Genomic DNA, 25,498 nt, shown 5'->3' on the forward strand with positions numbered 1-25,498 from the left:
CATGCTTGGCATTTGCAATTTGATGGTCAACATTCATTGTCTATGTCTCGACATCTTTAGTCTATTGCTCGATACCCACTCTCTATTGCTCAGCAACATTTCTTGTCTATTGAGAGACTGCAATTTGGTTTTCTTGTTCATTAAGAGTTCTTGGAGCATCATCATCTACATAGATGAATGTACTATATTCTTCAGGTTCTTCTTTGCATGCAGTGTCACTTCTTTTGACAAACTCATTAATTTTTAGATTTAAACTTTCCATAACTTTGTTAGTGTTAGAGTTCAAACACTTATAAGCTTTTATCCTAATGGAATGTCCTTGCGTAGTCCATTACTGATATGTTCCTTCTTTTAGTTATCCCATTCTGAGGAAGGGTCCTTAGTGCTAACATCTGTCTTTTAATTACTCTGTCATTACAGAATGTATTAAACTCATTGGAAATGAATTCACCACCTATGTTAGATCTCAAGCACTTCAGCCTCTTCCCTATTTATTTTTCAACTTTGGCTAAATACCACTTGAATAAATCAAAAGTATCAGATTTAGCTTTAAGAAACATCACAATCATCATCTTAGAGTAATCATCGACAAATAGAATGAAATACTTATCTCTAGAGTAACTTTGAACATCAATGGGTCCGCATATAATGCAATGCAAATCCAAATGTACCCCAAAATGAGGTGATCTAGAAACCAACAAACAAACACACAATGGAAAATGAATAAGAGGAACAAGATTTGGATCTAGAGAGACAATATTCCATATATTCGAACCAAGGAGTTTACATCCAGCGTGCCTGATTGTATGAACTTCCAGCTTATGACCATTACAAAGAAGAATACATCTTTCTAAAGAAGAACATATCTTCAAACTCAAATGCAGACTCCTATCTCTAAGCTACTCCATGCTAAGACTCCCTAAACAAAAATGACTTCTCCATGCTTGAATAACAATGCCTAAGACTCTACCCAAGACCCCTTTAAATACTTACAAGGCCAAAAGTTGGTCTGTTACAAATTACAAACTAAATAAACCCTTACATTAAATGCATAACCAAGCCATAAGTTAGCTCTCAACAAATATTAAATACCCATCACAAAATTAAATACGTGCAAGGTCGGCCCAAACTAGAACCAGACAGACAACTCGGTCAAAGAAGGACCAAGACAAATATGATACTCGGCACATATAGGAACACTCAATAGTAACAGGAACATTATGCCAGTATTGGATAACTCAGCCAACACTGCAACTTGACAAGCACTACAACTAACCAATTTGACAGTTGAAATATCATTTAGTCGATACTAGTAGAATAAATGGGATAACACGCTAACTGTTATGTTAAAATGACATCGGAAAACTTCAACTTGGTCAGTACTAAATAATTATTGGCACTCGACAATGTTTATAACTTAGCAGTAACCAACAAAATTAGTGGGATAACATGACGAACAAGATGCTCTTGCATCAAACTATCGGGTTAAATATAAAAGACCTCATGTGCTCCTGCATCAGACTCCCCAAGTAAATAGAAAAATGTGTCACACATTTTGGTTCCAAAATAAATTTTTGCATTCATCTTGATCTTCACCAAACGTTTTTGCTTCATCAAAGAAAAGAGATCAAATCTGAAAATCAATTATCTATGCTTCATCCATTAAAAAATCAGAATCTCATCCAACCAATCAACATATAGACTCAACTGAAAATCACAATACTCCATCTACAACTTATCATCATCATCATCTGTAACATCATCCTCATACATGAAAACCAGATCAACAACAATATCCAAATCACAAACCCGATCAACAACAACATATGAACTTAGATCCATAATAGTATTAGCATACAAATCCATAATGACAACAGTATATATATTCAATTCTCCAGCAACATATAGATCAAACAACTTCATCAAAATCCACATTAGTAGTAACATCCATATCCTTCAACATCTCAAACAACAACGTATAAGTTCAGATCCATATCAACAACAACAACATCACGTAAATCCACATCAATAATGTCTCTGAAACCCTCAACCATGTTGCCAGCAAGTAAATGCATCTTCTTACCATAGGCAACATCCAGACCAACAACATCCATAACAAAATGAACATATAACTTCAGATCAACAACAACAACAACATATAAGTCCTCAATCACATCCATTTCAACATTAACATCATCCTGAATAATAGAAACTTCTAATTCCTTACCAACATAAGTGAAACTCTCCTCTCCAGTAATCTCATTGTGCACAACAAGATGCCTTGTAATTTCCATGTTAGACCTATCCATCTGCTCATGAAAACCAAAAAATACTTCATCAATTTTAGCAAAATTATCATGTACTTCCATGATCTATCTTCTTCTATTCATAATCTCTTTAAGCGGCCAACAAACCTTCTTTCTAATCCTTAGATGCCAACTAAAATTAGAATCTTCTAGATCATCAATCCTTTCATGTAATTTATCCCAAAAAGAATCATACTCATTACTCTCAACAAAATCAAGATGTCTTCCATGGTCTTGCGCTAACTCAATAGCTTCTACTCCGACTGCAAGTTTCCTCAACATGTTAACAATTATGGATCAACATCTCTCCTTCCATGAACCATTTTTCATAAACAATGATCGAATGACAAGTTCTCTGCAAGTGCAGGCCAAATCCATAGACCTACCACCCTACACCAAATTCACCAATGAGATAAGAATTCTGAAATCAAAATCTTCTCAAATAAACTTTACCCAACCAAGGTCCTGGTACAAACTACCTCACACTTCAGTGATCTTCTTGCACACTCGAGAACAACTGACCTTTGGTACCACCAGATGTAGCATGAATCTAGATGTACCTCAAAATGAGGTGATCCAAAAACCAACAAACAAACACACCGTGGAAAATGAACAAGAGGAACAAGATTCAGATCCAGAGAGACAATATTCCATATATTCGAATTAAGGAGTTTACATCCAACATGCCTGGTTGTATGACATTATGGGTTACAACCATTACAAAGAAGTATACATCTTTCTAAAGAAGAACATATCTTCAAACTCAAATGCAAACTTCTATCTCCAAGCTACTCCACACTAAGACTCCCTAAAAAATGACTTCTCCATGCTTGAATAATAATGCCCAAAACTCTATCCAAGACCCCTTTAAATATTTGCATGGCCACAAGGTGACTTGTTACAAATTACCAACTAAATAAACCCTTACATTAAATGCATAACCAAGCCACAAGTCAACTCTCCACAAATATTAAATACCCATCATGAAATTTAATATGCGCAAGGTTGGCCCAAATTGGAACTAGAAATAGACGACTCGGTTAAAGAAGGACCAAGACAAATACTGGCACTTGATACATGCAAGAACACTTGACCAATATTGAATAACTCGGCCAACACTGCAACTTGGCAAACATTGCAATTGATCAACTCAACACTTAAAATATCACTTGATCGATACTGGTAGAATAAATGGGATATGGGATATGCTAACCATTATGTTAACACCACGTTAGAAAACTTCAACTTGGTCAGTACTGAATAATTATTGGAACCTGACAATGTATGCAACTCTGTAGCAACCAACAGAATCAACACGATAACACGATGAATATGATGCTCTTGTATCAGACTATTGGGGTAGATAGAAAAGACCTCAGATGCTCCTGCATCAACATAGGTCAGTATGAACCAGTTCCAAAATGTCACTAGCAGTGTATGTTTTTCTCTTAAAACTAGACTTGGTAATTTTTCCTAGTTGACATTGTTTACACATGGCATTGTTAGGCTTCTTTAGTTTAGGAAATCCTCTTACTTTCTTCATTTGATTGATATTCACCAAATTGTCAAAATTTACATGAGATAACCTCTTGTGCCATAACCAAACATCTTCTTGTTGTGCAAACAAACATGTCTCATTAGATAAATTCAGATAGAACAAGTTACCTCTTGTTTGTTTGCCACTTCCAACTAGCTTACCATCAACATCATGTATCTTGGCCTTCCTGTTGTGAAATTCAACTCTGTAACTTGATTTGTTCAAATATGAAACACTCAACAAATTATAGTTAAGTCCTTCAAACTAATAAAGACTGTCACATTTTATCTTATCAATCAACTGAATAGTCCCTTTACATTTTGCAATACATGGAATATCATTACGAATTTTTACACATCCACCTTTGTATGGACCAATGTCCTCAAATTTATCTTCATCACTAGTCATATGATTTGAACATCCACTATCAATCATCCATTTGTCACTTTTGTTTACATATGAAGTCAATGCAGTTTTCTCATCTTCATAAAAATCTTCTTTTATAACAACATCGACTACTTCATCATCATTACTTTCAAATTCATTATTAGTTTCTTCTTCAACAATACAACATGATTTCTTACCTTTTTCATCCTTGTTTCTCTTAAAGTCTCGGTCATCTCTTCTTCCTTTGTACTGACTTTCCTTGCTTTCATCCTTATCCTGTCTGTCAAGACACCTAGTAGCAATATGACTTACTTTGTTGCATAAAAAACAAATAATAGGTAGTTTATCTTTGTATTTACCCTTTCTTCTTCCCAACCATTTTGTAATAATGGCTTCAAGTTCATCAATCTCATCATCAAAACTATCATTGTCAATCTTTACATGTTTTCCTTTATTTTTACTAAGGACCAATTGTGACTTAAATGCAAATTCAATAGTAGCAGGTGTGTACTTATCAAAGTTAGACATTTCAAAAGTAGTAAGTCTGCCAATTACGCCTTCTAAGGTCAAAGGGTTACTTGGTGTGCATCTTAGTTCTTGGAATACAGGCACTCTAATGGCATAAATAGGGGGTAGAATTCTTAATACCTTACTTATTTTTGTTTCATCTTTGATTTCTTCATTTGCACCATGAATAACATTAACAACTTCTTTAACTCTTGTGCAATATTGTACTATATTCTCACCTTCCATCATTCTCATGTCATCAAATTTACCTATTAGGCTTTCTGATTTGGCTCTAAAGACATTGTCATCTCCTCCATATATGGTTTTTAATGTCTCCTACATTTTTTTGCACTATCATAGTCTTTTAAGTCATCTAACTCGACATAGCTTAGGGCTAAGGAAATCTCCAACATTTTTTGATTGTGTTCTCACTTCTGCTTCAATTGATCAGTTGTCAGAGGAGTAGTGGTCACCTTTACATATTCATTGTCCATAAAGTTGATAGCAACATCACTGATATTGGATATGTGCAACCTCATCAAGGTTTGCCATATGCATCAGGATATTCAATTTCCAAGTAAATCAATTTTCACGTATGATTTTGTGATGGCACAAACACTTATTTAAATCATTTTGGCCAACTTTTATGTGAGATTTATGGATTATATAAATAAACAAGGAAATAATTATGCATTTTGTCAGAGAACGTCAATCCCTGGGAAGGCAGAGTAACCAATCAGAAAAGTAGAAGTGTTGGATACTTACAATTGGAACAATTATTGTTTTGTCATTGATGTCAAATCTATTGATGAGACATATTGCTACCTAATCTAAATGTCATATCTATTCGATTAATGAAGAGGATTTAAGAAATTGCTCATAACAATAGCACTTAGAGGAAAGATTGAGTTATGAAAAGGAAGCTACAATGGACAATTGATTAGATAGACTTTGATAGAGCAAAGTGATTGTTTATGTCAAGAAAGTTAAGCCAAGCTGAGCAATGGAGTAAATAACAAAGGAATGTCGAGTGATGCTAGTTTTAAACAAGCCACAGTTAGTGCCAAGCAAATCTAGTGTTGACCAAGCATTAGTATTGACTGAGTGAGCTCATCAATGCCAAGCCAAAAAGTTTTATAGCACCTGAATGTAAGTGATGACTAAGTGTTAGAACTTAGTGATTGTCGAGTAACACTATTGAAGATGAATTCAAAGAAATCATGATTCCCAACCGACTCAGTTGATTTCTTTAGAGATGTAAATTGTGTTGAAGATAAGATTAATGAGTTGGATCATTAAATTCAAGGCAAGGATTAAGTAAAGACCTAACAGATATATTCTAGAGAAGTTTTTAGAAGAAGATCAAGAAAATGGACAAATGCAATGAATCATGTTGACCCTGATCATAAACCCTAAGATCTACTATAATTGTGGAAAATGGTAAAGCGAGAATTACCTATTTAAAGAGGTGTAGAGCCAAATAATATGTGTATGTGCAAGTGCATATGTGAAGATAGACATATAGAGAAATTTGGATCAGAGACACACAAGTGTGAGAGTCAATGTAAAGCTAAAAGAGATTGCTTACACAGTTGTTACTGATAGTGATAAGTGAAATTTGAGCAAGAAGGCTTAAGTGTTATTGAGGGGGTAAGACTAATTGCTTGAAGGGTTGCTGAGTGAGTCAAGAACAAAGATGATAGTGGAGAGCTTATTAGTGAATTAACACTTGGAACGAACAAAGATCTTAACTTGCAAAGTGAGTGATAATCATATAGATCAAAACCTACTAATTTTTTTCTAATCACTATAAACATATTGTATTGAAATCCATTTAATAGAGGTTGACCTAACAATCATTTGAATGACTTAATAGTCTGTGTAAATCCTTTCACAAGGTGACATTCTAAATGGAATGATCAAAGTCATCTGACAAGGTCACTACTAGCGGGGTGATTAAATCTTCTAACCAAGTCACAGTTAACAATGTGTATTGTAACTTTTAATTGGGTTGGCTCCTAACAAAGCTCACTTTGAAAGAGTCAAAAAGTGGCGATGTTGCTGGTGGTTTTCCCAAATTAGGTTTCCACATAAAAATACTAGTGTCAAATATGTGTTGAATGCTTTATATGTTTTACATTTTATATTCAGCAAAGTGTGTTATATTTAGAACAAATTTTTTTATTTATAGTAGAGACCGAGCAACAACGAGATAAGCAGAACAGTACGTGTTTTATTGTTGAAATGTTCAAATGGTACTTAAGGACCTTGAGTAACTGATTCACCACCCCCCACCCCTCTTAGTTTTTGTAAACATTTCTAACAATCGATATCAGAGCTGAGTGCTTATAGAGAAAATTTTGAAGGTACTTAAAGCTAAAGATCATGACTCATAAGAGAGATGTACCCAAGATGAACATGGAGAACTTTCCTGCATGATCATGTCCCTAAACCTGTTCTGTCTTTAATTCAATTGTAAAAGACTCCTTTGACTGACTTTGTCTGGCTCTTCTATTTTGGGATTTCTAAATCATTATTGCTTTTTTTAAAGACTGAAAATCTTTATTGGTTTTAATGATATGTGTAGCTGTCATGTCCCTAAATTGGTTGTATCTTTAATTCAATTGTAAAATTCTCATTTCTTAACTCTTGCAATGCCTGGATATAGTACATAGTTTTAATTACTTATGTAATATTTCTCCATTCATTTCTTGTTATATATTTTTTAATATATAAATATTTTGATGATATTATGTTTGTAAGATTATAAATTTTGAAATTGGATATCTCTCGATTTCATTTACAAAAAAAATAAATGAAAAATTTAGATATGCTAGTTAAAAATATTGCATCATAATGTTGATACTAATTAAATATCAATTATTCTCACATGACAAATTTGGCCGAGATTTTTTAATATTATAGATCCTTAATTTTTTGTACGACTTCTACAATTTCTTTCCTAAGTCCCTAAGCTTTTGTATTCGAATTGATAATAGATTGTTTTCTTTAAGCTTTCATTAATTTTTTGGTATATATACATATATATGGGTTGTTATAGCATAGTTATTTGAACATTAATTTATTTTTGTAAACTTGGGCAATGGCTATGGAAATTATTCTTATTCCATCAAAACTAATATAATTGGTATTGTCTCTAAATAAGTCTGAGTATAGCAAAAAGAAAATGTATGCAACCTTTTTGACAAATCTAATGTATTCATATGATTTTCTTTCATTTAATCATGTGAATTAATACTTTGAATATTGGGTGACAACTTTGTTTGACTCTTCTATTTTGAGATTTCTAAATCATTATTGCTTTTTTTGATGAGTTAAAATCTTTATTTGTTTTAATGTTATGTGTAGCTATTATGTCCCTAAACCGATCCTTCAATTGCAAAAGACTCCTTTCTCGATATGTGTTCTTGCCTATAGCAATATATAACAATATACATCATAGTTTTAATTACTTGATGTAATATTTCTCAAAACATTACTTATTAGATTATATATATATATATATATATATATATATATATATATATATATATATATATATATATATATATATATTACTTATTAGATTATATTAGATTATATATATATATATTGATGATATTATGTTCTAAAATTAGAAATCTTGAAATTGGATATCTCTAGATTTCATTTAAAAACAAGAGACGCAAAGCGTCATAGTTCCTGCCATATGTGTCATGATTATAGTATTGTAGAATGTGGCAATAAAGGGTTGAGATGGAGGAATACTTTTTTTTTAAAAATGTATTAGGACAACATTCTTTATATCCTTTGATGTTTTAGAGGTTGAACTATCTTTAAACCATATTAAAATTAATTGTAATTGTAATTGTACATAGAACTTAAGAACTAAAGACAATGGAGGAACATAGACAATTACATTTTGCATTAATGCTTGTAGTTGAATGCGAGTAGATAAGTTATAGCTCTTACCAAGTGCAGAATTACTTCTTTGTGTCATTAGAATTTTAGCATCAATGCCTTTACAAAAAAAGTTACAAGAAGCTCTAAAATTGGTTAAGAGTACTAGATAATAAATGATATTGTATGGCATGCTCAACATAATACAAGGTTTACTTTTCATATTGTAATGAATTTGGTGTTAAGAATGCTTTTGTAGAATAACTAAACAACAAAAAAATTTGATTTTATTATTATTATAAAACAAGAAAAAAGGGTCATACTTTTAGTCTACTTTGAAATTTATCACAATCAATTGTGGTTTCTTAAAATAAGCTATTATACTATATACATATACAGAGAGAAGAAATTTAGAGCATTATAAATGTCTAATGACACAATTTAATTAAAAAAATGAATAAATCTAAACCCTATCATATAAAACAGAAAAGTGTATAAGAATTTTAGAACAAAATGAAATTCTTTAACTTTAAGAGTTTTGAAACTAGAAAGTGTCTTCATAAGCACTCAAGAAATGTTGTTCAATTTCATTAAAAAAATCATGCATACATTACAAGGCAACACATTTTTTTGCATTATTGGTTTTTTCATGAGAAGTCTTGAGATAATAAATAAAATTTCTACAATATTAGTTTGAATGCAATTATAAAGTTGTCATAAATGTGTTGTAATGTGTCATGAACAAATGGATCATTGAGATCTTATGCAAGGTTAAACAATACCAACCAAAACCCTAATAAAAGCATAAGCATGTTATAACTAAATTCTACATATAAAAAAGACATCCACAATTTAAATTGCTTATTCTTTGTGTCTTGGAGTCTGCAGTGCAATAAATTTTATTTTATTTCTAGCACGTTTGCAATGTAAAAAATTAGAAACCAATTATTTATCCTAAAAGAACAAATTATATGATTAAAAAATTAGAGAAATTGAAAATTACTAAACAAAAATATTTTTTTACAAATATTTAATATCAAATAATTTGTAAGTAGGAGATAATTTTCACAGCAAGTCAAAATTGTGATATTGCTATCAAGATTTAACTGTGTGATTTTGAGTCAAACTCATTGACCCATGTTTCGAGCTTTGGGTCTAACCATGGAGGAAACTCCCTAGTTAAGCACGTTCAGTCTAGAGTAGTACTGGGATGGGTGACCTCCCAGGAAGTCCCGTTGCTTCACCCCTGTTAGCATCACCTAGATCCAATGAGTGCTAATTGTTCCATTTATTCTCATGAGAGATGGATTCATGTTGAATTACTACTCATGAAACATGGGTCAATAAGTTTGACTCAAAATCACACAGTTAAATCCTGATAGCAATATCACAATCAAATAATTCTTTATTTAAAAAAAATTACAATTAATTATCATCTTTATACACTATTTTTATTTATTAAAAGATAAATTTAATCAACAACTTGACACTAAAAAATGATATAAGATATTTTAAATTTTAAATACATAAACAATAAACATAATTATAGGTACAATAACTAACATTTTAAATTTTTTTGTAATATTATTTAGTTTCTAGTTTTTAAAATTCTTTTTATATTATTTAGTTTTTATTACTTTTAATTCTTTTAAAAGATAATGTTTTAAGAACAAAATAAATCAAAATTTAATGAGTTAGTACATTCTATTATTATTAATTTGACTAATGGTAAAGTAAAGTGTGGTGTAACATATCTTTTATAATAAATATATTAATTGCACAATTAATACAAAAAATTAGAATTTTAAATTTTCTTTGATTTTTAGTTTTAAAAATTAAATTTCTCCATTACTATTTGGTAGGACTCAATAAGATTTTCAATGAAATACTATTCATATTTTTCAAAAAATAATATAAAAATGTTCAAACTTTATAAAGAATTTAAGTTGTGAAATTCTTGAAATGATAAAGTAAATGTAGTGTCACATCTTCTTTTATAATATTTTAAATCATATTAATTGCACAATTAATACTAAAAGTTAGAGCTTTAATTTTTTTTTGATTTTTGATTTGGAAAATTAATTTTCTCTCATAATAATAACTATTATTAGTTGAGAGCAAATAAGATTTCAGTTAAATGACTTTTGTCTATTTAAAAAAATAATAAAAATGTTCAAACTTAATAAAAAACTTAAAATCTAAAAAAATACTTGAATCTTATTGATTAAACTAATATGTTTTATAGTTTTTAATTGCATCTAAGAACTAAAAGTTTGATGCCGGTCAAAACATATCGCACCAAAGTAAAATATCTACTCGTAAACACCCCGGCACTTTTTGGTCGTTTCCCTCTAAAACTGTTCGACCGAAACGTGTGAGATACTGTATTTTCTTGTCTGGTACGACTATTTTCAAATAGGTAGAGACGATGATGAAAGCGAAAATCTTCTGTAAGAGTATTTCTAATTCTTTCGTTTCTAGTTATTTGGTAAAATCCTGTTCTGAATTATGCTTCCCATCTTCAGAAATCGACAGAATTTGTAAAATTATAAACGACCATCCATTCCCACATCCCACGATGGAATCCACTCTGCGCCAAAAGCAAATCCCCCTCTCAACTGCCTTAATAGAAAGCGTATTGGGAAGGCTATTTACAGGCCATGCCAATGGCCTAAAAGCGTTGCAGTTTTTTCACTGGACAACGCAACAAAACCGTAGTCTTGAACACACCTCTTGGGCATACGAAAGGATGCTCCACATGTTGGTCAGAATGAGGGCTTTTGATAAAGCTTGGGAGTTGCTGGAGGAAATGTCTTTAAAAAATAATATTACCCTCAAAGCCCTTAGCATTGTTTTGTCTGCATATGCACGAAGGAAATCATTTGATGATACTGTAGAAGCATTTGAGAGAATGGGGAATTTTGTGGCGGAATTGAACATAGACACATTTAATGTTTTGCTTAAAGCATTTTGTAGCAACAGAAACATGAAACAAGCACGGGCTCTATTTAATAAAATGCACCATAGGTTTGGTGCTAATAAACAGACATTTAATATTTTGCTACTAGGTTTTAAAGAGTCTGGCAATGCCGTTGCAGTTGAGGTATTTTTTAGAGAAATGCATAGAAGAGGGTTCGATCCTGACATAGTTACGTATAATGTTGTTGTGGATGCATTGTGTAAGACAAGAAGGATTGATGAGGCTTTTGAGCTTGTGGAAGTCATCAAGACGAAAGGTTGTAGGCCTAATATTTGGACTTACACAACATTGATACATGGACTGGGGATTGTAAAGAATAAGAGTCAGGCATGTGAATTATTTGCTGAATTGAAAAGGAATGGCTTTGAGCCAGACACTGCAGTTTATAATGCTCTGATTTGCTGTTTTTGTAAATCAGGTGATGTGAAGGGGGGATTGAGATTGGTGAAAGAGATGGAGAAAGAAGGCATTGATTGCGACAATGTGACTTATCATACTCTTCTGTCCGCACTTGAGAAGCTTGGGAAAGAGGAGGGAGTTTGCGAGCTGTTTGGAAGAATGATGGCCAGGGATCATGTGCCGACAGCTGCAACTGCAATCATGTTGATGAAATTTTTTTGTAGCTCTGGTCTCCATGAAAGGGCTTTCCAGCTATGGGTTTATGTTGTTAGAAAGGGTTGCTGTCCACATGGTCATGTTTCCAATCTGTTGATAACTGAGCTTTGTTACAGTGGGAAATTAGACGAGGCATGCAATTGTTTTACAGAGATACTAGGAATGGGTCTTCATCCTTACAAACAATCTTTTGATATATTACAAAAGTTTTATAGAGAAGCAAAAAGAGAAAACCAGTTTTCACATCTAGAAGGGAAGATGAAAGAGTTACAAAGTTGCCTTCCTGCTTCAGAGGAATATGTATCTGTTCTTTCAGAGAGTTAAAAATGACATTATGCTTATTGGTACAATGCTGATATGCTTCGATTTGTTTGGCACACTCTTCTCAATTTTCAATTGAATAATTCTTCTTAAGGGTCTTATTGTTTTAAAACCATCAATGTCAGTGAGCTTTAAATAATGTCTTACACATGTATAGAGCTTAGCATTGACATGTCAGAATGATAAGTGAAAGGATTTGGCATGGTCAAATTGCAGACGTTATTTTAAAACCTTATTTGCTGCCACAATTATGAAACTTAGGTTGGGCATGCTAGATTCGTAAGTGGAACGATTGAGCAGGATGAGATTCATTGTAAGTTATGCAGAAGCTTGCCGAAACAAATTGTGGCAGGTGAAGTATTTGCCAATATTCAGTTTTTTGGCAGTTTAGTCCTTACATAGGACACACTTCTGAGAATGCAATTGGGAATAATATAATTCGAAGAATGCACAAAATGATCTGATTGGAACAAATGAAATTTAATATGCTTTGGAGTTAAATACAGATGATGTGAAAGTCATTGAAATTTGCAGCTTTGCTTTCCCAAAAAATTGCAACAACATGGAGAATTTTCTGTCCTGATGCAAAGTTTGTGGGTTTGGAGCTGGAAGTCAGTTTGGGAGCTTGGTTTCATCTACTTTTGTTAATAGGTAAACTAGCAGCCCTTTGAGCCTCAAATTATCTTAAATATTTTTTACAAGTCGATCATTATTATCTGTTTGGAAGTGTTTGTGATTCTTTAACCTCTCATTCAAGGACTTTATGTTTATTATTTCTCTTGGTGCGAACCTGCAATGAACAGAAAAATAGAACATTTTAATATTAATTGTGCTTGACACTTGATTGTAAAATCTGTTTACTGCTCTATCTGATAAAATGAGTTCATGAATTAATAATAGAGATGGCAATGCACACACTAGAAATAGGAGTAAAATATATTACTATTCACACATGAATTTATTACAGAAGAAGACCAGATGGTCAATCAAGAACTAGAGTTGATCCGACTAGATCATATTAATTTTCTTGATGATACAAAATCTAGTTAAAGGACCTGACGGTTGCCAAGAGGAACACAACCGTCAACCAACTGACACTTTAACTAACTATTCAAAACTTACAGATGATCAATTATATTATCGAAACATAAAATAATTAACACTGTACAATGACTACATGATCCTTTTTGATAGAAAAGGTCGTCTTTCAGAGGACAAGGAAATATCAGACAAGGAAATATCAAGTAACATTAATGAAGACTCTCCAAATTGATGATAACATTGTAGATGAGGACCTTTAAATAGATGCAGAAGTGTATTTTTATAAACCTGGACTTGGAGAATCCTTGGCAATTTAAATGAGTGCAGTGGGGGTTTGGGAGTAATGCCCCTAATGAGGTCAAGGGGGCACTGCCCCTAGTGCGGTTTAGTAGCAACATCCCTTGCAGGGTTTGGGGTTAGTGCCCCTTGTGTGCTCCATGCTGCAATATAGAGTGAAATTGAGTGGGGCAAGGGGTGGAGCCTTTGCCACAACACTTAAATTATGACCTTCAAAACAACATGACCCTTCATGGCACACATCATTTTTATGATTTTTGAGACAAAAAGTAATGCTGACAAAGCCAAAGTATATAAATTTTGGAATGTTTAACCGACATATGCTAAGATGTGACCAACTTTCGTCAAACTGTGTGTATGAGCGTATAGTGGGAATTGTAGAATCTGTAGAGAGAAGATTCGACAGTGATAAGTGTTGTTGAGATCATGCATCAATAAAGTATGAACCCAAAGTAGGTAATATACGACAAAGGCAGTAGGATGTTGACATACAATGTTGACCAAGGAAAGAAGTTGTTGAACGATTGTTGATGGTCGTATGACGTCAATCTCCATAACTCCACGACTTTGAATTCCTGGCCATATGAAATGAATATAGAGAAATTTCCATACAGGAGAGGGCTTATGACAAAGAAAACAATTTGCTCTGTGCTATACGCTCAAGGAGTGAAATGACCTTATTGCAAAATGATGTCAAGGGCCATATGATGCATACAAGGAATTTCACATTTGTGAAGGAAGCATGCAAAGGATGTTGTGTTATACACCATGCACTTGATGTTATTGTACAACATAAGTGAATTGAAAAAACCATCATACGATGAGAGAATTGTCATACTATGTGAAAGACCCATCATACAATATAGGAAAAAAAATAAAAATGGTTGTCATATACTAGAGGAGAAATTAGTTGGTCATCATACGATTTAATTAGATAATTGTTGTATTGTTAGCAATTTTTCTTGCTACCTTCAGTCTTAAGAGCAATAACAGAACCTAGACCATAGGATTGAAAATCTAAACAATGTATTCAACCCTATCCACAGATTGAAGACAGGAAAATGCAATATAACAGAACCGTAAAAGTCTTCTTCACTTTGAGCTCCACAAAACTCAAGAGGGTGTTCCTATTAGTAAGTCTGGACCATACGATAAGCTAATTTCGAACAGGAACTACATACCTTCCAAAGTGGATAGCTCTCAGATCTAGTATAATGGGTGTTCATTTTATGCCTAGCTCAAAGCACAATCCCATTTAACTTCAGATATCACTGAGAACAAAACTACACTATTCTTACTCCTAATAACATGAAAGTAAAGATTATTTTGAATGATGGGACGAAACTGATACATAACTTTTACGGGATTGACCAGTGCCTAAATAAGGGCTGCAGAATCAAATAGATAACATCTCACTTTGTAACACTTCAAAATACTTTGTAGATCTTGAAAATGTTATCAACTAGCAATAACAAGGTCACTATAACATACCATGCATCCATACTTGAGAATCCACATGAAGACTTAAAATTCTTGTTACATTTATCAAAGCAATTACACTGCTCCTGGAGCAGAAGGCAAGAACAAATGAAATTTAGGACAGCAAATGTGTTTGCAAAGCTGAACAATCCTTGATTATTTCAACTCCAAGGAATTCTCCATTTTCAGTATGGAGACAGCTTTATAATAGGACTTTATCATGAGGCTCAATTCATAACATAGAAGAGATGACAAATTAAAAACCACTAATTTTTTGCTTGCACCCGAACTCAAAACACTTTACAATATTTTACAAAGATTCTATCTGCACTTGCAGAAATCAGAGGAGTGGAACGCTGTTAAAACCATAGTAATGAGAATCGCCATGAAATCGCTTGAATCGCCGGTTTGGCGATTCAATTCATGGTTCCCAATTTTTTTTTAACCGTTGAACCAGATCAGCGATTTCACTGCCGATTCATGCAAAAAATCGCCATAATCACTTTTGTGAATCACAAAAAGTTGGCCGTGGGGGTAGGCAAAAAGTCAAGTGAAAATTTAATAAAACCACATCTTTTTTTAATGTTTTTTTTGCCTTTCCTCTTTGTTTTAACCCTAAAGGGCCTTCTAATTGTTTATCATGAGTAGAAGAGAGGAAAAGTGAGATGAGAGGATGATCATGAGGCTTGAGCTAGAGCCTTGTTTTTCATTTTGTTTACAGATACTAATGAACATATGTTTCATGGATCTTCATCTTACATACATTTATGATTTGATCTCTTATGGATCTTCATCTTACATACATTCTATGATTTGACTCATTATGATCCTATGATTTCTATTTACTTAAGCTACAATTTACATTTTACGTGTAATGTAGTTACGTATGTGATGGATTTATCATTTATGTTACATGTTTATGTATGTTAGCTTTTATTTGATGTTGTTATAATGTGTTTAAGTTATATTCAATAAAAGGTGCATGAAATAAGTTTTAAATTGTTAAGATATCTAAATTTCAAGGGTTTTTTAAATTTGCCGATTTGTGGCTGATTCGATTCAGATTCATGGCCGATTTGCGATTCGATTCAGCCTTGCCAATTCCCATCCGATTCCAATTCTCGTTACTTTGTTTAAAATAGAGAGAAGAGAAGATACTCAAGATTGAACTTGAAGCTGACTCCTGTCCTCTTCCCAATATCTGATTTGCATATTCATTCCCTCTGCATCTTAACTGATGATTTGATTCTGTTACATCACATTGTTGCAACTGAAAAATCCGATTCTTCGTTTTGCTCTTTGCTAAATATCTGATCTTTAAACTTCTGTAACAAAATAATTTGTCTTTTACATTTTTGGTCCTTCTGTGAGCCAATGTCTCAGTTTATGAAAATACTCATTTGCATATATTAACAATAATTACTCCCCATTTATAAAGAACTTGTTGTCACAATTTCTGTCCTCTGCATCGATAAATTCATTACCCTTATTTTCGACATGCTCTGCCCCACTTTAAATCTTTGCAAAACATTATTACTTTGGATGGAAATGATTTTCTTGACTGCTGCAATTTATCATGCTGGCAAAAATGAAGTGTTTAAAGATGCTTTAACAAAATCGTTTTGTGCAAACGTTTGGTCCACTGGCTGCAATCATTTCATCTTTTCCATGATCTACAGTCCCCAAGAGACAAATCTACATGGCTACCATAGGTCTGATCATCGAAGTCGCCAATTTGGATTTGGGTACGAGAATCCAATTCGTGGATTCGTGATTTTTTTCCATTGTGATTCTTGTGTGTGTGTGTGTGTATTATACAAATGGATTTGTGTATACTTATTCCAAGTTTGGTGTGCTGGTCCCTGAGGATCTGAGTGGATTTGCACCGGTTCTCTGGGTCTGTGTGGATTCGTGCTGGATTCTTTTGGGTCTCTGTGGATTTTTGATGGATCCGGATTTGACCTTGTGATTTGATCTGGATTCGTGGATCATGAATTTGGAAGAATCCACAGGGTCAAATCTGGACCTTGCGTGAATCCGCCACTTACTGGTTCGCAAATCCTGGCCCAGTATGGATCTGGATCTGGATGTGCGAATCCGGTAACATAGGTGATCAGCGTATGTGTTTGGAAAATCTGCAGCGTCTCTGTGTTTGCATTCCAAAAACCTTCATAACAGTGCTTTGTTTTATGAAATAGACTCACTAACCTTGAGCAGCAATTTATTTTGCCAATACTCCATTACTGTAGAGCGATGATAAAAAGAATGTTCGCTGTGCAATTTATTGCTACACTCTTTGAATAACATCTCTTTGGGGGATTCTATCAAACATCAGTTGTCTATGACCACATTTTACAGGCAAGGAATCCCTTTCCAAAATACTTTGATCGATGCCCATAGCCTGTTCCATGGCTTCCATTTCTGACACAGTCATGATGCTAGGCAAAGGTTTTTGAATTTGCCATTATACCTGCAGATTGCATTTCCCTGAACATTACATTCCATGGGATGGCATCTGTTTGAATTATCCTGTCAAATGGCTCATGCGGTGTACTTCTTTCTCCATTTCACATATTTGTGCAGTTTGCAATATAACACAAATACATTTGACCAAATGCGGAAATAAATATGTTGACCATAGAAACAAAAAGTGACGCCCTTCTTCATGATTGATCTGCAAACATCACTTGCCTGTGCGCTATGGTATTAAATCTGTTTCACCATTTTGGGCGTACACCGTGATCATGGCAATCTATGAGATCCTTTTTCTTTGAGGGATGCAGTCAAACAGTTAACGTGGCTTGTCTGCGTTTCCACGCTTTGCATTGATGATGTCCATACCTTATTCCCTATCTCGCGCATTGTTCAGGCACGTGGGAAGGGGTGCTAACATAGGTTGTGGAATTTGGTCCTTATACCTGTAAATTGCATTTGCTTGAAATTTTTAGAGTCTTTTCAGCAAATCAGTCACGCTGCAAAGCATTTCAATGCATTGATGACCATCCGCACCCCACCCCATGGCACATGCAGAAAGGATGCAAGCAGTGGTTGTGAATCTTGCTTTGCACGTGCAAATTGGCATTTACATGAAAAGTTTAAAGTTTCTAAAGCCTTATTGTAAAATCTTTGTGTGCATGTTGCAGCAATCATGGCAATCTGAGACCACCTAAGTGTGATAGGCAAATAATTTCAAAATCATTCAAATTCCAAAGGAATTTGAAGGTGCCAACTTGTACTATGTAGCTTGGCCATACGACACCCCCTTCTAATGGAGTTGGTCTTTGTAATTAGAATGTTTAATGTAGTAGTCTGGTTTCTTATGTAATTGCACCTTGTAGTCAGGTTTTCTGTGTAATTTGGCCTTATATTTGGGATTTTTATCTAATCAGGCCTTTATTTGTATTTTCTCTGTTCTTGATCTGGTCTCTCCATATTTTTTATTTTTTCCTTTTTATTTAAACTTCCCATGATATTGATTTAACTTGATACGAGTTTCTGGAAGCTCTTTGGCTAAATAGTTTGCTCTTAGTACTTTGAGACACAGCATCAGTAATTTTGTATATTTCTGCATTGTTGGATAGCTCATATTTCACCAATGGACTGCATTCATCACACAAACTATCCATTTTTTATAAATTCATTCCTCTGTGGCCACTTATCATCACAAAAACCTTATTCATCTTCATTGATGTCAGTAGCTTCAATAAAATTACAGTCTGACAAGTAATATTGTGTAATCCTCTATTTGCCAATGAAATAGGCCACAAAGAGAATTTGTTTAATCCTCCAAACATGATTGTAAGTCCATGTTCCTTTGTCATTTGGTTCCAGTGGACCTTGATTCTCCATCCATTCATCTCTAGAATCTGAGTCTAATTAACTTGAGGAAGTTATTTCCCTTTTGACTGATTTATTCTTCAAATATTTTGGACACTCATCCCCCTTGGAGATTGTGTACTTTTTTCTAGCTATGGTCAATGTAATGTTCCTAGGTCTCTCTGAAATCCAGAGATTGCCTAAACAATGTGGCCGTACGGTGGTGTACAGGAAGAAGGCATACGGTGACAGGAAAAATGGAGTATGGAGATAGAGTTCAGATGGCCGTACGGTGGGTGTTTAGAAGCTGTCAACAGAAATCGGTATGGTGGAGCACAATAGGAGTCCGTACGGGTGAGTAAATGGCCATACGGTGTCTTATGAATGTTGTACGGTGATGGTATGTAAGTACGGTGAAGATGACAGAGCCATACGGTGGCTACTCAAGACAAAAAGGTCCATACGGTATTGATAAATGGCCGTATGACAATTCCAGCCGACCGTACGGATAGGCAAAAGGTGGATTCAAGCCGTACGGAGCTGTAGAGCAGTAAAGAATGAGCCGTACGGACAATACACAGTAGGGTATCAGAAACACAATGTTGCCATACAAACACAGAGTGTTAAATGATCCACAAATTATTGGAAACATGATAGTGCACAGAATAGGAATTGATCAAACCAACAAATAATAGAATCTTGATTGTGAATTGATTTGCAGAAGAGAACATTTGCAAATGAGAGTACTCCAATTTGCTTGATACAAACCAGTTGAACACCGACGGAATAGGGTTAGGGTTGAATCCCACCGAAACCGCACAAGCCAAATAGGGAAGATCTTTCACTTTCGAAATGGCGAACAATCCCGAACTCTAGTAGGAATCCGCAGTACAGAGAAATATAATCCAAAACATGCCTACAGACTACCTATGAGCCATGCTTAAATACCCATTAGGAAAAGCTTTTTGAGGGTGTACAAAGTTAGTCGACGGCGACACAAACTACATAAACATAATAAAAATGGGTCCGAGATAAAATAAATCAATCGGTCCGTTGCAAGGATTAAATTATTATTTATTTTATAATGGAACCGACGGAATAGGGTTAGGGTTGAATCCCACCGAAACCGCACAAGCCAAATAGGGAAGATCTTTCACTTTCGAAATGGCGAACAATCCCGAACTCTAGTAGGAATCTGCAGTACAGAGAAATATAATCCAAAACATGCCTACAGACTACCTATGAGCCATGCTTAAATACCCATTAGGAAAAGCTTTTTGAGGGTGTACAAAGTTAGTCGACGGCGACACAAACTACATAAACATAATAAAAATGGGTCCGAGATAAAATAAATCAATCGGTCCGTTGCAAAGATTAAATTATTATTTATTTTATAATGGAGACATTATAGTCCTCCCATCCCAAAATTTTCTTGTCCTCAAGCAAGTGTAATGCTGGGTGCTGGAGGATGTGCTTGCCTTCCCACGTTGCATCGTCCAATGGTAGGTGTTGCTAGTGTACCAAGTATTCCTTCACAGTGCGGTTTTGTAGGACCTTTTCATGCACTTCGAGAATCTCAACAAGTTTCAGAATGAGCTTCCCTTCCTCGTTGAGTGGCGGAAGGTCGGTAGTGACGGTGACATTTTGCCCTATAGCTTTCTTCAGACAGAAAACATGGAAGACATTGTGAATGCGGCTACCCTTCGGAAGTTCCAATTCGTAAGCTACCTCACCGATGTGATAGATCACGCGATAGGGACCATAAAAGCGTGGCTTCAGTTTCTCCTTACCTGCTCCTTTTAATGAAGATTGTCGGTATGGCTAAAGCCAGAGATAGACCAGATCCCCTATTTCAAAACTCCTCTCTATCCAGTGTCTGTTGGCGTACACCTTTTGTCGATTTTGTGCCTGCTACAGGTTCTCTTTCAAGCTCCTTAGTATGTCCTGCCCCTCCTGAAGCCAATCCTTCGCCCTTGGAGCGCGACTGTCACCTAGAACTGTGTCGATGAAGGAGAGGGGTTCATGCCTGTACAGAGCTTTGAATGGCACCATCCCGATAGACATGTGATACATCGTATTGTAGCAATACTCCTCAAGATGGATCCATTTGACCCACGCACGTCGTTGTGCCGAGACATAATTCCGAAGGTAGCCTTTGAGCCATTTGTTCACAATCACAGTTTGGTCGTTTGTCTGCGGGTGGTAACTCGTGCTCGGTGATAACTCTGTCCTTACCATCCGAAACAATTCTATCCAGAAAATACTGACAAACCTTCCATCCCGATCACTGACGATGTTTCGGGGTAACCTGTGCAGGCGGAAGACTTCTTTGAAAAACAGATCGGTGACTTGTGTAGCCTGAAGGTCCGAGGGGATGGTGAAGAAGTGAGCATACTTTGTCAATCTGTCAACCACCATGAAGATGCAGTCCTTCCCATTCACCTTGGGAAGACCTGTGATGAAGTCCATGGATATACTTTCCCACTTATGTTCAGGAATAGGCAAAGGCTGTAGCAGCCTAGTAGGAAGAGTGTGTTCGGACTTGTTATGTTGGCAAACCGTACATTCTCTCACATGTTGCAACACGTCCCCTTTCAGTCCCTTCTATGAAAATCTCTCCCGAATACTTCTGTAAGTTTTAAGGAAGCCGAGATGTCCAGCCAGAGGGGAGTCGTGCACTTCCTTTAGGATCTTCTGCTTCAATTTGGATTTTGGCACTAGGTATATTCGATCTTTATAATAGATGATATCATCCATCACTCTGTATCGATCATCGTGTGTATGGCCATTCATAATTTCACAGGCAAATGTATTCTTGGAATATTCTACTAACAGTTGTGCCTTCCAGTCAGCTAAAATCTTGTCTAGCGAGCAGATGGTGGGTTTTTTGGACAAGGCATCTGCAACAACATTGTTCTTCCTTTTTACATATTCAATGTCAAAATCAAAAGATTGAACTTTGCTTACCCATTTTTGCTACTGTTCGTTCAAGTCCCGTTGCTCCAGGAAATATCTCAAACTGTTGTGATCTGTACGGACGACAAACTTGGCACCTACCAGATACTACCGGAACTTGGTTAGTGCATGGATGATGGCCAACATTTCTTTGTTGTAGATGGAATGCAGGCGTTTTGCTAGTGTAAGCTTCCTGCTCTCATAGGTGATGGGGTGTCTGTCCTGCATTAGAACCGCTCCAATGCCCTCCTCGGACGCGTCACATTCCATAATGAATAGTTGGGTGAAGTCAGGCAGTGCAAGAACCGGGCAAGTGCTCATGGCCTCTTTTAGCTTCACAAAGGTGAGTTGTGTTTCTTTGTTCCACTGGAAAACACGTTTCTTCGTCAGATCTGTTAAAGGTGCGTTGAGCTGAGAAAAACCTTTGACAAATCTCCTGTAGTAATTGCACAATTCGAAGAACCCTCGTAGATCCGTGAGTGATTTTGGGGGAGGCCAGTCGAGGATTGCCTGAATCTTCTCTTGATGCATTTGAACCCCGTATTTACTGACAACATGACCCAAGTACAATATCTTTGCCATAACAAACTCACATTTGGACTGCTTGGCGAGCAAGGACTGTTCCTCCATGATACTCAGAACTTCATTCAAGTGCTTTAGGTGCTCCTCCCATGTCCTGCTATAAATAAGAAGATCATCAAAGAATACCAATAGATACTTACACAACTGTTTGTTGAAGATGCGGTTCATGCATGACTGAAATGTAGCAGGTGCGCTGGTCAAACCGAATGGCATGACTAGGAACTCATAGTGTCCGTAGTGGCAGTGGAAAGCCGTTTTCTCCACATCTTCCTCCCTCATTCGGATCTGATGGTATCTGGAACAGAGATGTATTTTTGAAAAATAGACCGTGCCATGTAGTTCATCCAGCAGCTCATCTATCCTTGGGATGGGATACTTGTTCTTTATTGTTCTTTTGTTCAACGCGCGATAGTCCACACACATGCGCATCGTTCCGTCCTTTTTGACCAACACTACGGATGATGCGAACGGGCTAGAACTAGGACGGATCCATCCTTTCTCAAGCAATTCTTGGATCGTCCGTTCGATCTCATCCTTGAACTTCTTGGGATGGCGGTACGGTGTGGTTATGACTGGTTTTGCCCCTGCTTCCAGCTCGATTGTGTGTTCAAACCCCTGATGAGTTGGTATGCCAGGAGGAATATCCATGAAGACTCTTTCATGCCTACTTAAAATATCTTAAGTTCGTCATCCTGTAGAGGTGTTCGATGCCCCTTCATAGGTTCCACCGAGATAAAACAATGCGCAACCCACACAACGTCATCGTGTCGCAAGATTGCCTCCATTCGATGTGTGGAAACTTCCTTTGGATCTTCATTTGCCATCCCTCGGAGGAAAACCTTCTTTCCGTTAACCACAAAAGTGAAGTCCATCCGCTTGAAACTTTGAGTGTACTCATCAAGTGTCTCCATCCACTGTATGCCCAGAATGACTTCCATGTCAGCGAGGTCCGCTATGAAAAAGTCCTCTGTCACCGTGTGATTTGCCATTGTGATGCTCAGCTGAGGAACAAGGTGTGTGCAGGGCAGGAAAGTCCCTCTGGCTACCTTGACTTGAAAGCCTGCGTGTGCTTCCGTATGGAGGCTTCTTTGCTTTACCAAGGATGAGTTTATGAAATTCAAAGTAGCTCTGCTATCCAACATCATCGTAACCCTTTGTCCTTGAAGGGTACCTCGTACACAGAAAACTGTGCACCTCGGACTACCAGCCAATGCAATGGATCCTCCGCGATGTACCAAGGCGGCAATCCTCTCTGTATGGTTTAAATTGACCATGTTGGTGTCATTGTTAGGTTGGTTATCTTCCACCGACATTTCTTCTTGTTCGTGTTCATCCTCCTCATCGGACACTACCTCGATGTAATGGATCTTTCCCTTCCCGAGGCATCGGTGGCCAGGCTCCCAAGGCCCCTTGCAATTGAAACACAACTTCTTCCTTCGGAGTTCCTGTCGGGTAGCTTCATCCAACGATGGCTTCTTGGGCGGAGGTTTGTCCCTCGAAAATGTTGGCGGTTTCAGATGTGAGTGACTTCGAGAGGATGAGGTTGATGCCGTTGACGATGCCATCTTCGTGCCTTATTGATTGCTTCTGACAGGGTAGACGGATTGAATCCCTTCACCCAACCCTTCAGTGGTTTTGCCAGTCCGTCCATAAAGAGCACGACCTGCCTTCTTTTGAAGAGGTCCGTGACCAACACAAAAAGTCTCTGAAATTCCGCAATGAACTGATCTACAGATCCAATTTGCCCGAGCTGCACCAAATCTTTGAAATTAAGCTCAGGGTCTTTCCCATCAAATCGTTCTATTAATCTCTTCGTAAATTTCGCATAGTTCTTTATTTGATCATGCCCTAATGTGATGGTGCCGTAGTGCCACCATTCGTGCGCAACTCCTTCCAAGTGCAACGCAGCAAATTTGATAGCTTCTTCTTCAGGCATAGGATTCAGCTGGAAGTAGGTATCAGCTTTCATCACCCACGCCTATGTTGAAATGGAACCCAATCTGTCAAATGGAGACAGATTCACCTTACTCAATTTTCTCTTGAGATCATCGTTAAAGTATCCTCCTTTGTTTCCGCCTCTCGAGTATCTCATCCTCAGATCTGCGTAATCTTTGTAGGAAATGTCCTCTTCAAGGTTTGCATTCCTCCAATCCTCTCTTATCTCTTCGAAAGTTGGTAGTCTCTCTCCGTGATGTGCTTTCGTCCGTGGTGGGAAAGTCGGCATGGAAGGTCGAGAGCGTGCTGGTTGAGGGTGTGGCTTACCTGATACTAAGTCCGCACTATGTCTGTTTTGTTCTCCGCCAACTTCTTGAGGGTTTCCTCCATAAGTCGCTACGTATCCGTGATCTGTGCCTGATTCCGGGCAAGTTCCCTCAGAAGTGCCACAAGTTCGGCACCCGTTGGTTCCTATTCGTCAGCCATTCGATCAACAGAGTGTGTCCTCCTCTTTCGGCTATAAACTCTCATTCATCGTCCATAGGCTGGCAAGATCGAAGAGCTCTGATACCATTGTAATGTTCCCAGGTCTTTCCGAAATCCAGATATTGCCTGAACAATACGACTGTACGGTGGTGTACAGGAAGAAGGCGTACAGTGACAAGAAAAATGGAGTATGGAGATAGAGTTCAGATGGCCGTATGGTGGGTGTCTAGAAGCTGTCAATAGAAATCCGTACGGTGGAGCACAACAGGAGTTTGTACGGGTGAGCAAATGGTCGTATGGTGTCTTATGAATGTCGTATAGTGACGGAATGAATGTCGTATGGCGATGTTATGT

The 25,498-nt window shown here is 36.2% G+C and overlaps 1 protein-coding gene across 2 annotated transcripts in view; it reads left to right on the forward strand.

Moving 5' to 3' along the window:
* The first annotated feature begins 10,961 nt into the window (after positions 1-10,961).
* LOC149537521 (Tetratricopeptide repeat (TPR)-like superfamily protein) overlaps positions 10,962-25,498 on the forward strand; it is a 41,427-nt gene continuing 26,890 nt past the window's right edge. The window contains exon 1 of one of the 2 annotated variants that reach the window (XM_089798933.1): positions 10,962-13,204. In XM_089798933.1, coding sequence (XP_089655059.1) covers positions 11,066-12,556 — 1,491 coding nt within the window. In that variant the 5' untranslated portion in view covers positions 10,962-11,065 and the 3' untranslated portion in view covers positions 12,557-13,204. The remainder of the gene's footprint in view (positions 13,205-25,498) is intronic. The other variant, XM_089798934.1, reaches the window with a different exon arrangement.

This window comes from Cupressus sempervirens, chromosome 9 (genome assembly GCF_028749045.1).
Source record: "Cupressus sempervirens isolate cs-2001-9-10 chromosome 9, ASM2874904v1, whole genome shotgun sequence".
In the NCBI taxonomy this organism is placed as follows: domain Eukaryota; kingdom Viridiplantae; phylum Streptophyta; class Pinopsida; order Cupressales; family Cupressaceae; genus Cupressus; species Cupressus sempervirens.